General features: G+C 53.9%; 3 protein-coding genes across 3 annotated transcripts; 2 read left to right on the forward strand and 1 right to left on the reverse strand.

The window, feature by feature from the left end:
• Positions 1–131: 131 nt before the first annotated feature.
• On the reverse strand, positions 132–1,604 carry N7498_002393 (uncharacterized protein; the record flags this gene model as incomplete). Its single annotated transcript, XM_058449455.1, has 1 exon — positions 132–1,604. One exon carries the CDS (start codon positions 1,602–1,604, stop codon positions 132–134), a length of 1,473 nt encoding a protein of 490 aa, XP_058311799.1.
• Positions 1,605–2,216: 612 nt separating this feature from the next.
• Positions 2,217–3,281, forward strand: N7498_002394 (SDR family NAD(P)-dependent oxidoreductase; the record flags this gene model as incomplete). Its single annotated transcript, XM_058449456.1, has 4 exons — positions 2,217–2,253; positions 2,380–2,627; positions 2,690–2,957; positions 3,013–3,281. 4 exons carry the CDS (start codon positions 2,217–2,219, stop codon positions 3,279–3,281), a joined length of 822 nt encoding a protein of 273 aa, XP_058311800.1.
• A 1,180-nt stretch (positions 3,282–4,461) lies between these two features.
• Positions 4,462–12,191, forward strand: N7498_002395 (Acyl transferase/acyl hydrolase/lysophospholipase; the record flags this gene model as incomplete). The annotated part of the gene is made up of 8 exons (XM_058449457.1): positions 4,462–4,522; positions 4,573–5,353; positions 5,404–5,515; positions 5,562–8,924; positions 8,972–9,163; positions 9,215–9,904; positions 9,957–10,163; positions 10,470–12,191. The coding sequence occupies 8 exons, from the start codon at positions 4,462–4,464 to the stop codon at positions 12,189–12,191; spliced, it is 7,128 nt and encodes a 2,375-aa protein (XP_058311801.1).
• Positions 12,192–12,489: the final 298 nt, after the last annotated feature.

Here is a 12,489-nt window from a genome sequence, read left to right on the forward strand (position 1 = left end):
GTCTCTCCCGGCACTCAGTCGACTCGATCGTGACATTGTTTAGGCGAGGCTGTTAGTTTGCTGAATAACTCAAAGGACCAGTGCAAGCCCTGTACTTATGTTCTCAACGACTATTCGAATTTAACAGTCTTCTACTCCGCCACCTGCAATTGCGTCAACAGGTCCGCCTGAATGTCGTGTAAAAACTCCATAATCTGCTCCGGGGTGTGGAAAGCCTCGTTATACACCAGCCGCAGTGTCAACTGATCACGGAACGTCCACACAAAAACCACTCCTTGGCGCGAAAGAATTTCCACGCCCACCCCGGCATGCGTGATGCTAAACCCGCGCTCCGGGGTTCCATATTCGCGCGCCAGATATTTCTCCATGATCCCCATGCTGCTGATATCGATATCGCTGGGCGGCTCCGTCGGGGTCGGCAGGTTCTTAATTACCTCGACCAAAGTGGACGCATACTCCCGGTGCGCCTGGAGATACTCGCTGCTGATGCCCTTCTGATACTCCGCCTGATACATACGGGCATTCTCCACCCAGGTCCCGGAGGTGTCGACCCGCACCAACCAGCCGGACGTGTATAGCCCGGCTGCCGCCGCGGGGGTAGAGTACGGTTCGGGCAGATACGGCCGCAGCGACTGTTTGATGGTGCTGGTATAGTGACGGCCCTGGTGCTCGGCGATCGCGCGCCGGAAGTTGACAGCGGCCAGACTGGCATGCACGGCGGCCGTGATCCCGACGCCGCGTGCTTTTGCGGCGGACACGGCGGCGGACGTTGTGGCGGGCGAGAACGTGAGCTCGGCGGCCCGCGTGCCGGAGGGCACGGTCGAGGCATCCCCGGTATAGGGCACCCCGAGGGCGCCGGCCGCTAGGGCAAATGTGCCGACTGCCCCGTGGGCGATAGCCTTCTGCTCGTCGGTCGCGGTGAGGGGCATGTTGCCGGCCTCTTCCACCGGTGGCGCCAGCCGGGCGACCTCCGATGCCCAATGGAAGGAATCGAATGGGTCCGGCAGCTTCCCCGAGAGGAGGGTGTCAGCGTGCGAGGCCATCAGGTCCACCAGCTGCCCGAGGAGGAGCAGGCCGCCGACTCCGTCCATGCGCCAGTGTGCGGTGTGCAGGAGCAGCTCACTCGATTGGGGGATATAGTACAGCCGGGCGTCAGCAGCTGGTGCAATGGTGGGAATCACCTCGTTGGCGGACTGGGCATCGGCCTCCACGTGAAATGTCCGCGAGGCCCATTGGCTAAGAGCATCAGCAGAGTCAGGAACCGTGTAGACGACGGTGGAGTTGGAGGAATCCGGATGCGCAGCTAGACTGGGGTGCTGGAAGCGCAGATGCAACCAACTATAGCGGATGAGGGTTGGTAGCAGGTCGGGCGAGCCTGACAAGGCTACGAATGCCCCGCGAGTACTGATAGTGGCCGTGTAATTGACCGCCCAGTGTTCACGACCGAGCGGGTGGCCGGGATCACTGACCAGCTTGATGAACACCTCGTTGGGGCCAAGGGGCCGGGTGAAGGTGTTCGGCGAGTGCTCGGCTGGCGTCCACGGCATGTTGAGGCGAGGGTGATTGCTGGGTGATCGATGTAAGACGGACCTCTCGTTGGTCATGGCAGTGGATTGAAATAGGGAACGCGGGAAGGAAGATGCTTGCGACAAAGAATTAATTGGCTCTAAGGACCGCGTCGAATCTCGCACTTTTGGGGGCCAAAATGCCCCCGAACGCTTGCGGACCAGGGTGGAAATCCGTCGTCTCCGAGAGAACGAGTATCTTTACTGGATGGCGTGATGACCGCGGAAGGCCAAGTGTGAGGGCTGAGTCGGCTGACGCACCTGGTGTCGAGCTATACAGGGGCTACTGACAGACACCTGCACCGATGTAACCTGGATACATGGAGAGCTTACCCGAATTTAGCTTTAACCCCCGATTAACCGGTGGATCTTCGTCCAACCGACGGGAGTCCCGCCGCCACGCGCCGCTACGAGCCGCAACCCCTCAATTGGCGTTCCCCACGGCCCAGTCCTGGACTTGGTACTCCAGAATCATGCAATACCATGCATGACAATCATGATGGTTACATTGAGCCCCACTGCTGAAAGGAGTGAGCTGGGACGCGACAGCCTGCGTGCATAAAGAACAATCAAGTCGACACCAATTGCAGAGGTGGTTGACCGGAATCTGATTTGTCAAGTGCACACAGTAAGCCGCCGTAAATTGCCCCGATGCAGGTGGAAGGTGTCGCTCTGGTCCTTGGTGCTGGTACGCTGTGCATTTCGTCCCCCTTTCTGGTTTTCGTCTGCCTCGCCGACCGCAACGCCAACTCCCCCCGTCAACTGTTTGCGCGAGTAACCGTTCAAACTGATAGGTGAATTAATTGAACTATAGGAAGTGGCATTGGGCGCGCGGTCGCCTATACGATTGTCAAGGAAGGCCTCACGGCCCTAGTCTGCGCCGACATCGATCTCTCTCAAGCCCAAGAAACCGCCAGGTCGAGCTACGCATTCGCAGGGCGAGAAGGCTACGAGGCGATCGCCTACCATGTTGACGTCCGCGAGGAGGCGCAAGTGCAGGCGTTGGTAGCAAGAGCCAAGGACCGGTATGGCCGCATTGATATTTGCGTAACTACGGCCGGGGTAAGCAAATCAAGTCGTGATTTCCTCTCCGTGCTGGATGATTTCTGACCACCCAAGGCAAGACCCCCTGTATCAATCAAACCCCGATCAGCAACATGAGCCTAGAATCATATAGGAGCATGGACGAGGTGCACAATATCGGGTGCTTTTTAGTCGTCCGCGAGATGATCCGGGCAATGACCAGCCAGGAACCAGTTTCGACTAGACGGCAGAACCAAACCCGGGGTTCAATCGTATTGTTAACCTCGCTGGCCTCGGAAGGGGCGTTCCTGGGAGTCGGCAATTATATCGCGGCCAAACACGCCGTCAAAGGGCTGGTTCAAACAGCCGGTGGGTCCTTCCTTTCGTTTATTCGGTTTCGTGGATTTCTGACTCGATGGAGCAGCTCTTGAAAACGCGCGCAATGGTATCAGAATCAATGCCGTTGCTCCCTCGTACGTTTCGGGGCCGTTGATGGACAAATTCCTGGACGGGGCGCCGGGCGTTAAGGATGTTATGCTGGGTGATTTGCCGATGAGACGACTGGCCGACCCGGAGGAGGTTGCCGACGCGGTGGTGTTTCTGGCGTCTCAGGCTGCGAGCTATATCAATGGGCATACATTGGTTGTGGACGGGGGATCATCGTTGCAATTGTCAAATCACCCTTTCTCGTGACAATGTTTGATTGCTAGTGATCGTTCATTACAAGCCTTATCAGCTGGCTGTTAGTTATGTGTACGATGAAGCCGTACATAGTAGATTGATACGCTCATCTGACATTATTCATTACGTTGCTCTAACTAACGAGTCTGATGCCGCTGGGGTGTGAACAGTCTCGGTATAGTCAAAACAGGGTAGAATGTAACCTCTCTGCCTGTCACCTCGGGTAATTCGAACGACATTTAAGGATTTTATACGGTTCTGCTGCAATGTCTAGTTGAAGCGGGTTATACATTTGCATCACAGCTTTTATGTCATCCCATATTGGGCGGGTTGTTTATGTATCCTTTTTACTATTTTCAAGCCATAGCTCGCCCAGCTACCCAAGATGTCGACCGAATTCATTACGCCCCGGGACGATTCAATGCCTTAAGGGGGCCACTAGGTAGGTAGGTTGGGCTACCATAGGAACAAGATGAATAGGATGGAATTTTCGGGCAAGGGAAAAAGCATCTATTATCTTGGGCGTATCCAACTCGGAAATTTAATCAACGGGGGGGAGGGGGGCCATACCGGAAACAACTCCGTTAGCCGGCCCCGTTCCAATAATGTTAGTTAACACAATGGACCAAATGACTAAAATGACTAGTCGCTTTACTAGCGTATATACAGGCTTCAGATCTGGTAATATTACCTAACAACGATTGTCCAGGTACCTATACGAAGATGGGTAAAATCACGAGGCAACGGGCAGCGTAATACATCCTAGGTGCCGCTGAGCCATCCGCCCCCGCGACGGTCCCGCTAGGTTATACTACGGAGTGAGGTCCCAGTTTTGCGCTGGCAAAGTGAGGAAGATTGCCAGCCCAATTGGATAGAACGGCTCGATCCACATGCCCGCGTAATTACGCCTTCTATCCAACGCTGTTGCATCGAGGGAAGATATCACACCCGACCCACTTTTGCGTGTCATCCTATCATGACCCTGTGACGGCGGTGTTTGCTGGTGAGGCTGTTGCAATATTCAGCCCGGGTTTCTGTGCCTGACAGGGGTGGCGTAAGCGTAAGATGATAAAATAAGACGTTTCCCGCATGACAGTAACGACGCCTCAATCACCAGTACGCTCCTCCCTAACACATCCATCGAGATTCCGACAAGACACTGCTGTGTTGAACACCACCATTAGGCGCTAGAATGGAGCACCCAGCATTGACTCCTGCACGCCAATGTGAGCCAATCGCGATCGTGGGCATGGGTAAGAGCGCTAAATTCTCATCAAATTCGGTGTACTGACGTGTGCATTAGGATGCCGCTTACCAGGGAAAGCTTCATCCCCATCCAAACTGTGGGAATTGCTGGTCAAGAACGAGACGGGCCATTGCGCTGTTCCATCAGAGCGCTACAATGCAGCGGCATATTACCACCCGGATGCCGAACGACCAGGAAGTATCAATTCGACCGGTGGATACTTCATCCAGGAGGACATCCGAGCCTTTGAAAACGCGTTCTTCGGGATCAACAACCTCGAAGCCACGTCCATGGACGCCCAGCAAAGGAAGCTCCTCGAAGTGACCTACGAGGCGTTGGAGAGTGCCGGTGTGTCGTTGGAAATGGTTCAAGGCTCAAATACCGGTGTTTATGTCGGCAACTTCACCAACGATTTCTTGAACATGCAGTACAAAGACCCGGAGTACTTTTCCCGATATAGTGCTACAGGATCGGGGCTGACCGTGCTGGCGAATCGGATTACACATTGCTTCGATCTGCGTGGCCCGTCCTTTGTGGTTGATACGGCTTGTTCATCGTCCTTGTATGCGCTGCATTCGGCCTGTTTGGCTCTGGATGCACAGGACTGTGATGCGGCCGTGGTGGCTGCTGCAAACCTCATCCAGTCTCCGGAGCAGCAAATGATCGCCGTGAAAGCGGGGATTTTATCGCCAGACTCGGTGTGCCATACCTTCGACGAGTCAGCCAACGGATATGGTAGAGCGGAGGGGGTGTCAGCCGTATATCTGAAGCGGCTCAGTGATGCACTGAGGGATGGAGATCCCATTCGTTCGATCATTCGAGGAACCTCTGTCAATGGGTGGGTTTCTCACTTTGGTGGTAGGCCTAGATACTAATAATAACGCTTAGGAATGGACGAACACCAGGCATTGTCCAGCCCAGTGTGGAAGGGCAAAAGGCCGTCATTCGGGCGGCGTATCGTCGAGCAGGTCTGGATCTAGGAGACACGGACTACGTCGAGGTAGGCTTCTCCGAATGCTGGTGAATTACCACACTGACAGCGAAAGGCGCATGGGACCGGCACCAAGGTCGGTGATCCTATAGAGGTCGAGGCCATAGCCGATGTTTTTCGTCATCGGACGGGACGGCCAACCCTTGTTGGGGGGATCAAGCCGAATCTTGGTCACAGCGAAGGGGCGAGCGGTCTTTCGAGCCTAATCAAAGTCACCCTAGCGCTCGAAAATGAGTTACTCCCTGCGACGGCCGGGGTTAAAGCCATCAACCCGAGCATCAAAACAAAGGAATGGAACGTGGACATTGTCACTGCCAACCAAGCGTGGCCTGTATCCCGGGTCCCGCGAGCCTCGGTCAATTCGTTTGGCTTCGGGGGCTCAAATAGCCATGCTATTCTGGAAGCAGTGCAGCAGAACCTATTGACCAACAGTTGTAGGGATCCGCTGGTAGACGAAAATGCAGAGAGGCTCTATCTGTTACCTCTTTCGGCTCGATCTGAGACGTCCCTCGGACACATGGCTAATAACTTGGCTGATTTCGCGTCCCACCCAGCTCGACAGATTCGAATCGATGATCTGGCTTTTACGTTGAGCTGTCGTCGCTCCAAGCTGGCTACCCGTGGCTTTTTCATCGAATCTCAAGCGAGCCTGAATAAGGGACTCAATATGTCGAGCCTGAAACTGAGAGATTCTGACAGCGAAGGACCATTCCCGTTGGTCTTTGTTTACACCGGACAGGGTGCACAGTGGGCTGGAATGGGCAAGGAGCTTCTGAGCTATAGCCGCGTGTTTAGAAAGACAATAGGCTATCTTGACTCTTGCCTCCGAGCCCTTGATCCAGAACATGCGCCCGCCTGGACGCTGGAGGGTGTTCTGCGAGGGGATGAAAACTGTGACACTAGCGCCGCAGAAATATCACAGCCACTGTGTACGGCGGTGCAAATTGCGCTGACGGACCTACTCAAAGATTGGGGTGCTCTGCCAGAGATGGTGACGGGCCACTCCTCCGGCGAGATGGGAGCAGCGTATGCGGCCGGGGCTATCGATGCTCGGCAAACCATCTTCGCGTCTTATTTCCGCGGAATTGCTGTCGCCGAGGACTCCACCGAAGGATCCATGGCTGCCGTGGGACTTGGGAAAGATCGGATCGAGGCGATAATCGAGGAATGTGCGTTGAGAGAGTCTGTTACCGTTGCTTGTGCGAACTCGCCAGAGAGCACTACCGTGAGTGGGGATACAGTTGCCGTCAATTATCTTCTTAAGACATTCCAAGAAAAGGATATCTGGGCTCGAAAGCTAAATACCGGAGGCAAAGCGTACCACTCGCACCATATGAAGATTCTGGGACCGAAATATGAGGCCTTACTCGAGCGCTATTGGGATACGGCTAATGGCAATCAGCAAGCAAATGGCAACCACCATGCAAATGGCAACCACCATGCAAATGGCAACCACCATGCAAATGGCAACCACCATGCAAATGGCAACCACCATGCAAATGGCAACCATCATGCAAATGGCAACCACCATGCAAATGGCAACCACCATGCAAATGGCAACCACCATGCAAATGGCAACCACCATGCAAATGGCAACCACCATGCAAATGGCGCTGTGGATGGTCCAGCGTCTTCAGTGGTTATGATTTCCACTGTGACTGGTGGGCTGGTAAGTACAAATCAGGTTGGGATGCCCAGATACTGGCGTACAAACCTCGAATCTCCAGTGCGATTTGACGAGGCCATCAAAACTATCCTGGCGCGTGGCAGTTACCATCTGGTAGAACTTGGTCCGCACTCGGCTTTGCAGCTCCCCATCAAGCAGAGTGCCTCGACACTTGAACAAAGCCGCTATACCTATGATTCCTCTCTCATACGTCACCAAGATGCTTGGTTGACTACCCTTCAGCTTGTCGGTTCACTGTTTTTGCATGGACACGATGAGCTTCAATACCACAAGATGTTTGCGGAGGGATCTCAGACCCGTGTCTTAGTTGATTTGCCTCCTTATCCCTGGGACTACAGCTCTCCCACCCTGTGGTCTGAGCCTCGTGCCAGTACCCTGTTCCGTCACCGCAAATACCCGCGGCATGATCTCCTCGGATCCCAAGTACCGGAAGGGAGCACCGCAGGAGTGACGTGGCGAAATGTATTGAACCTCAATGAAGCTGAATGGCTTACGCATCATTGCCTGGGCCCGTCGGTAGTATTCCCCGCCGCTGCATATATTGCAATGGCAGTCGAGGCGATGTGCCAGGTCGCAGGTCTGCAGCTGGAAGATTGTCCGGGTGTGGAACTTCGCGATCTCAACTTCATCAAAGCTCTCGACATGGATCCCGAGCGAAGGCCAACGGTGGAGATCTTTTCCGAGATGCGTTCTATGAAGATTTCCAACCTGACGAATTCAGATAAATGGTGGAGATTCGGTGTGGTGTCGATCGACAGTGATTCCCAGGCGACCTTGCATATGAACGCGGCTGTCCGCCTAGCAGAAACCCCACCACGGACAACTCGACAGATTAAGCTTGATAGGTCAAAGATGCAACAGGATGCAGTCCGTGTCTGGTACGACAAGTTCACTCAAGAAGGACTTAACTGGGGTCCCCAGTTTGCTGTCATGGAGGAGGTCTTCCGAGATCGCGCGCGCACGGCGCACGTAGCAGCAGCCACTACACATCTTCAGCGGGGAGAAATGTTTGGTCAGTACATTGCACATCCGATTTCCATTGATGCGATGCTACAAACGGCCTTCATTGCGACAACTAGTGGCTGGGTGAGTAAGCTCCGGGCTACGGTCCCTGTTGCGATGGACTCGGTTTACATCGCCCCTCCGTCGGCCCTCGACATGGATACCGACAGACCATGGTGCATTGACACCGAGTCGGAGAACGTAGGCTTTGGAACGGTTAAAATAAATGCAGAGCTATTTAATTCGTCTGGTCAGGTCCTGATCAGGATGGGCCAGGCTCGTTGTATTGCCTACCAAGGGAACAGACAGACGGAAACCACCGAGCAACGCAATCCTCTCGTGAGAGCTTCATGGAAGCCAGATCTCTCTGCGCTAAGCAGCACGGGTCTTGACGAGTATCTGAACCGGTTCGCACAGAACTGCGGCTCTAAGGAATTGGCTGATGAGGACGTGCTGCGCTTGGCTGGTGCCCTGGATTTGGCCTGTCACAAGTGGTGTAATAGCAATATCCTCGAACTTGGCGACCAAACCCGGATAGCAGAGACTGTTCGTGGGCTCTTACGTGTTGACTCCTCTTTCCGAAGGTATAACACATATTGTCGTGGGGTCTTTGAAGACGGTGATCTAGTCGGCGCGGAGGTTTTCTCGGAGACTGGAGACGAGCAGAAACCAGAGCGCCCAACGGGGATCCCACAGGAAAGGAAATTTGATATAGTTCTCGTCCCCTCGGTATGTTTGACTTTTCGCAAGTTTGATTTGACACTGATATGTGATAGGTTGATCTCTGGACGCCGGTCCTTTCCAGCAGGCTCACACCGGGAGCAACTGTCATCATGATGGGGGATGCACTCAGTGACGATGTCACTTGGACGAAGGTCATCAAAGGAAGTGGTTCTTTTCCTGTGACAATGGCGACTATAAGCGGCCTGGCTAGCAAGAGAAAGATTGATAAAACCCCGGCAATCGTGGTGAGCTCTTTAGATGGCCTTCCATCACCTATATTTCTGACAAGTGTCCAGGTGACCCGAGATAACAACATAACACGCCTAGATCTACAGCTCCAAAAGGTCTTACAAGAACATTTAGGATTCGTCGTCAATATTGTTGGTTTGTCCCAGGTCAGCCTCGCGACTGTTCCGGACCGATCATTCGTCATATCCACCCTAGAACAGCAGCAGCCTCTCCTGAGCAGGATTGACGAGCGTGAAATGGCACAGCTGAAAAGTATTACCGATCGTGTAGCCAAGATCGTATGGGTCGTCAATGGCGGCTTCGTGGGTGGAGAAAACCCCGACTTTGCGCCAGTTCTGGGACTCTCCCGTGCGCTCATGCTCGAACAGCCTTCCCTCCAATTTGCGGTTCTAGATGTGGACGAGAAATCAGCATCATCTCCCGAAACTCTGCAGAACATCGTCAGTGTTATGAACCGACTGATTTATGAATTGGAGCCGGACTTCGAATTCGCGCAACGAGATGGCGTCCTCCATATCTCACGCTGGGAACCAGATGAGCGTCTCAACGAAACCTTCCGTCTCAAGCAGAATAAGGAAACCATTGACCTTCCCCTAGGGATTGCCGGGCGTTGCGAATTAGGCATCAAGAGCCCGGGACAAATGGACACGATCCATTTTGTGCAGAAGGAGTATCCAACCGCCTTGCATCCAGATGATGTGGAAATCAGTGTGAAGAGTATAGGTATGAATGCAAAGGTAGGTCTCACGCTTTCGAGGATCCATTAGCGGCGTTGGTAACGAGAGATAGGATCTGTATGCCATAAGCGCTAAGGTGGACACCAAGGATGCGTCATGCTCGTGTGAATGTGCCGGTGTTATTACCGCTGTGGGCGACAACGTCTGTGAGTTTAAGACTGGTGATCGTGTAATTGCAATGGCCCCCGGCCATTTCGCAACCGTCGAGCGCTTCCCGCATTGGGCAGTGTGTAAATTGAGCGACGAGGAGGATTTTACGGTAAGTGATCGAGTCTCTACACGAAAGCAGAAGCTCATGCGTGCAGACGACCTCCACTATTCCGATTGTTTTTTCGACGGTCATTTATGGACTGAAGCATCGGGCAAAACTGCAGCCAGGAGAGGTAGGTGCCGTGGTTCGTCACTCCATGAGCTGGGCTGAATCGATTAGACCGTCCTTGTTCATTCCGCTGCCGGGGGGTTGGGATTGCGGCAATCCAATACGCGAAGCATCTCGGAGCAAAGGTAATATACCTGCAGATCCAGCAATAATAAGTTTGAATTAATCGACTAAGCCACTCGACAGATTTTTGCCACAGTCGGGAACGAATCTAAAAAGTCATTCCTCATTGAGAAGTATGATCTGGATCCAGCGCACATTTTTAGCTCGCGCGATTCATCCTTCCTCCCTGCCATCATGGAAGCCACTTCTGGTCAGGGGGTTGACGTGGTTTTGAACTCTCTCACCGGTGATCTTCTGCATAGCAGCTTTGAAGCATGTGCCGACTTTGGCCGCTTCATAGAGATTGGGAAACGTGATATCCTTGATCATGGCGTCCTGGACATGTCAATGTTCGGGCGCAATGTCTCCTTTATGGCATTTGACCTGTCCAATCTCTATCTCTCCAACAAGCAGGCCCACCATCAACTCTGGAAAGCCCTGCTTACAGAGAGTCTGGATCTAGTGAGATCCAAGATCTGTGAGCCGTGTTTCCCTGTCAAGACATTCGACGCGTCGGATATTACCGATGCGTTCAGGCACTTCTCCCTAGGAACGCGATTGGGCAAAGTCACCGTGTCGTTCCAGGATCTGAACATCAAAGTAAGGGTGATTCCGAGGAAGTATGAAACCACCTTTAGTGCCCAAAAGTGCTACCTCATGGTCGGGTGCCTGGGTGGGTTAGGTCGCAGTCTGTCCAAGTGGATGATATCTTGCGGTGCTCGACGTTTCATCTTTCTGGGTCGATCTGGTTCCGATAGGCCTGATGCAAAGGACATGGTCGATGATCTACGGGCCCAAGGAGCCCACGTCACAGTGATCCGGGGAGATGTTTGCCGGTATAAGGATGTCGAACGGGCCCTGGAAGCCGCGGATTGTCCCATTGGTGGTGTAATACAGGCGGCCATGGCACTCAGCGAGGCACTCTGGAGTGATATGCCGCACAGCGCATGGCACACCACCATCAGCCCCAAGGTGCAGGGCACCTGGAATCTTCACAATGCGTTGGGCCAGGGTCGGGACTCCCAGCTGGACTTTTTCGTCACGACGTCGTCCATCTCCGGGACCGTGGGCACGGCGACCGAAAGCAACTACTGCGCTGCCAACTCCTTCTTGGACGCTTTTGCCCGCTATCGCAACCGTCTCGGGCTGCCGGCCATCTCTATCGGCTACGGGATGATTTCGGAAGTGGGATATTTGCACGAGCACCCCGACATCGAGGCCCTCATGAAGCGTAAAGGGATCCACCCTATCAATGAAGACGAACTGATCCAGATCATGAACATGGCCCTTGTGAACCAAAGACCATGCACGTGGGACTCCCGGTACGATCATCTGGCGGGCAGCCACCTTCTCACCGGGGTGGAATTCATCGGCCTCCAGGAGCAGCAGGAACGAGGCTTCGAGGGAGACAATCATGTCTTTGCCGATCCTCGAGCTGCATTGTTCACTGCGTCCTTTGCCCGCCGCGCCGCGGGCGAGAGCGAGACGCACAGCGCGGCGGCGCATCTCCCTGGGGAGATCGCGCGAGCGCTGCGCGACCACCAAGATACGGCATCGATTCTCGATGCACTTCGGGCTGTTGTATCAAAGAAGATCTCCAATCTCATCCTTCTGCCGGAGAGCGAACTGGACGCGGATCGGCCTCTGGGCGAATTTGGCTTGGATTCGATGCTGGCTGCCGAGTTTCGGACCTTTATTTTCCGCACGTTCGAGGTCGACGTACCCTTCGTTGTGCTCTTGAAAAGGAGTACGACTGTAAATCTCTTGACCAGCCTAATTGCCCAGGGCCTGGATACGAGTGCTTAGGCGCCTCGTCGCGCTCTGTTGCGCTGATGCGACCGCATCACGGAAGTCGTATTTGTGGTCTCGATACAAGTGGACACGCATGTTTGGGTTAGTTTGTGTCAGGGTAAAATGTCCACTAGTATTTCACTGGTTGGTCCGTGGAAAATACTCCAGGGTAAATTCCGCTCCTTCTTCCGCTCAATCAGGAGCTTATCGTCGTGGGGAAGGAATCGTGTCCCCTTGCTTGTGTTCACTGCCTGAAACTCTTTGGAAGCGAGAGTCTTAGAATGTCGGCTCTCACATCTAATTTCTGGAACTT

The sequence above is a fragment of the Penicillium cinerascens genome (assembly GCF_028974065.1).
Source record: "Penicillium cinerascens strain IBT 15544 chromosome Unknown contig_1_segment0_segment0, whole genome shotgun sequence".
Taxonomy (NCBI): Eukaryota; Fungi; Ascomycota; class Eurotiomycetes; order Eurotiales; family Aspergillaceae; genus Penicillium; species Penicillium cinerascens.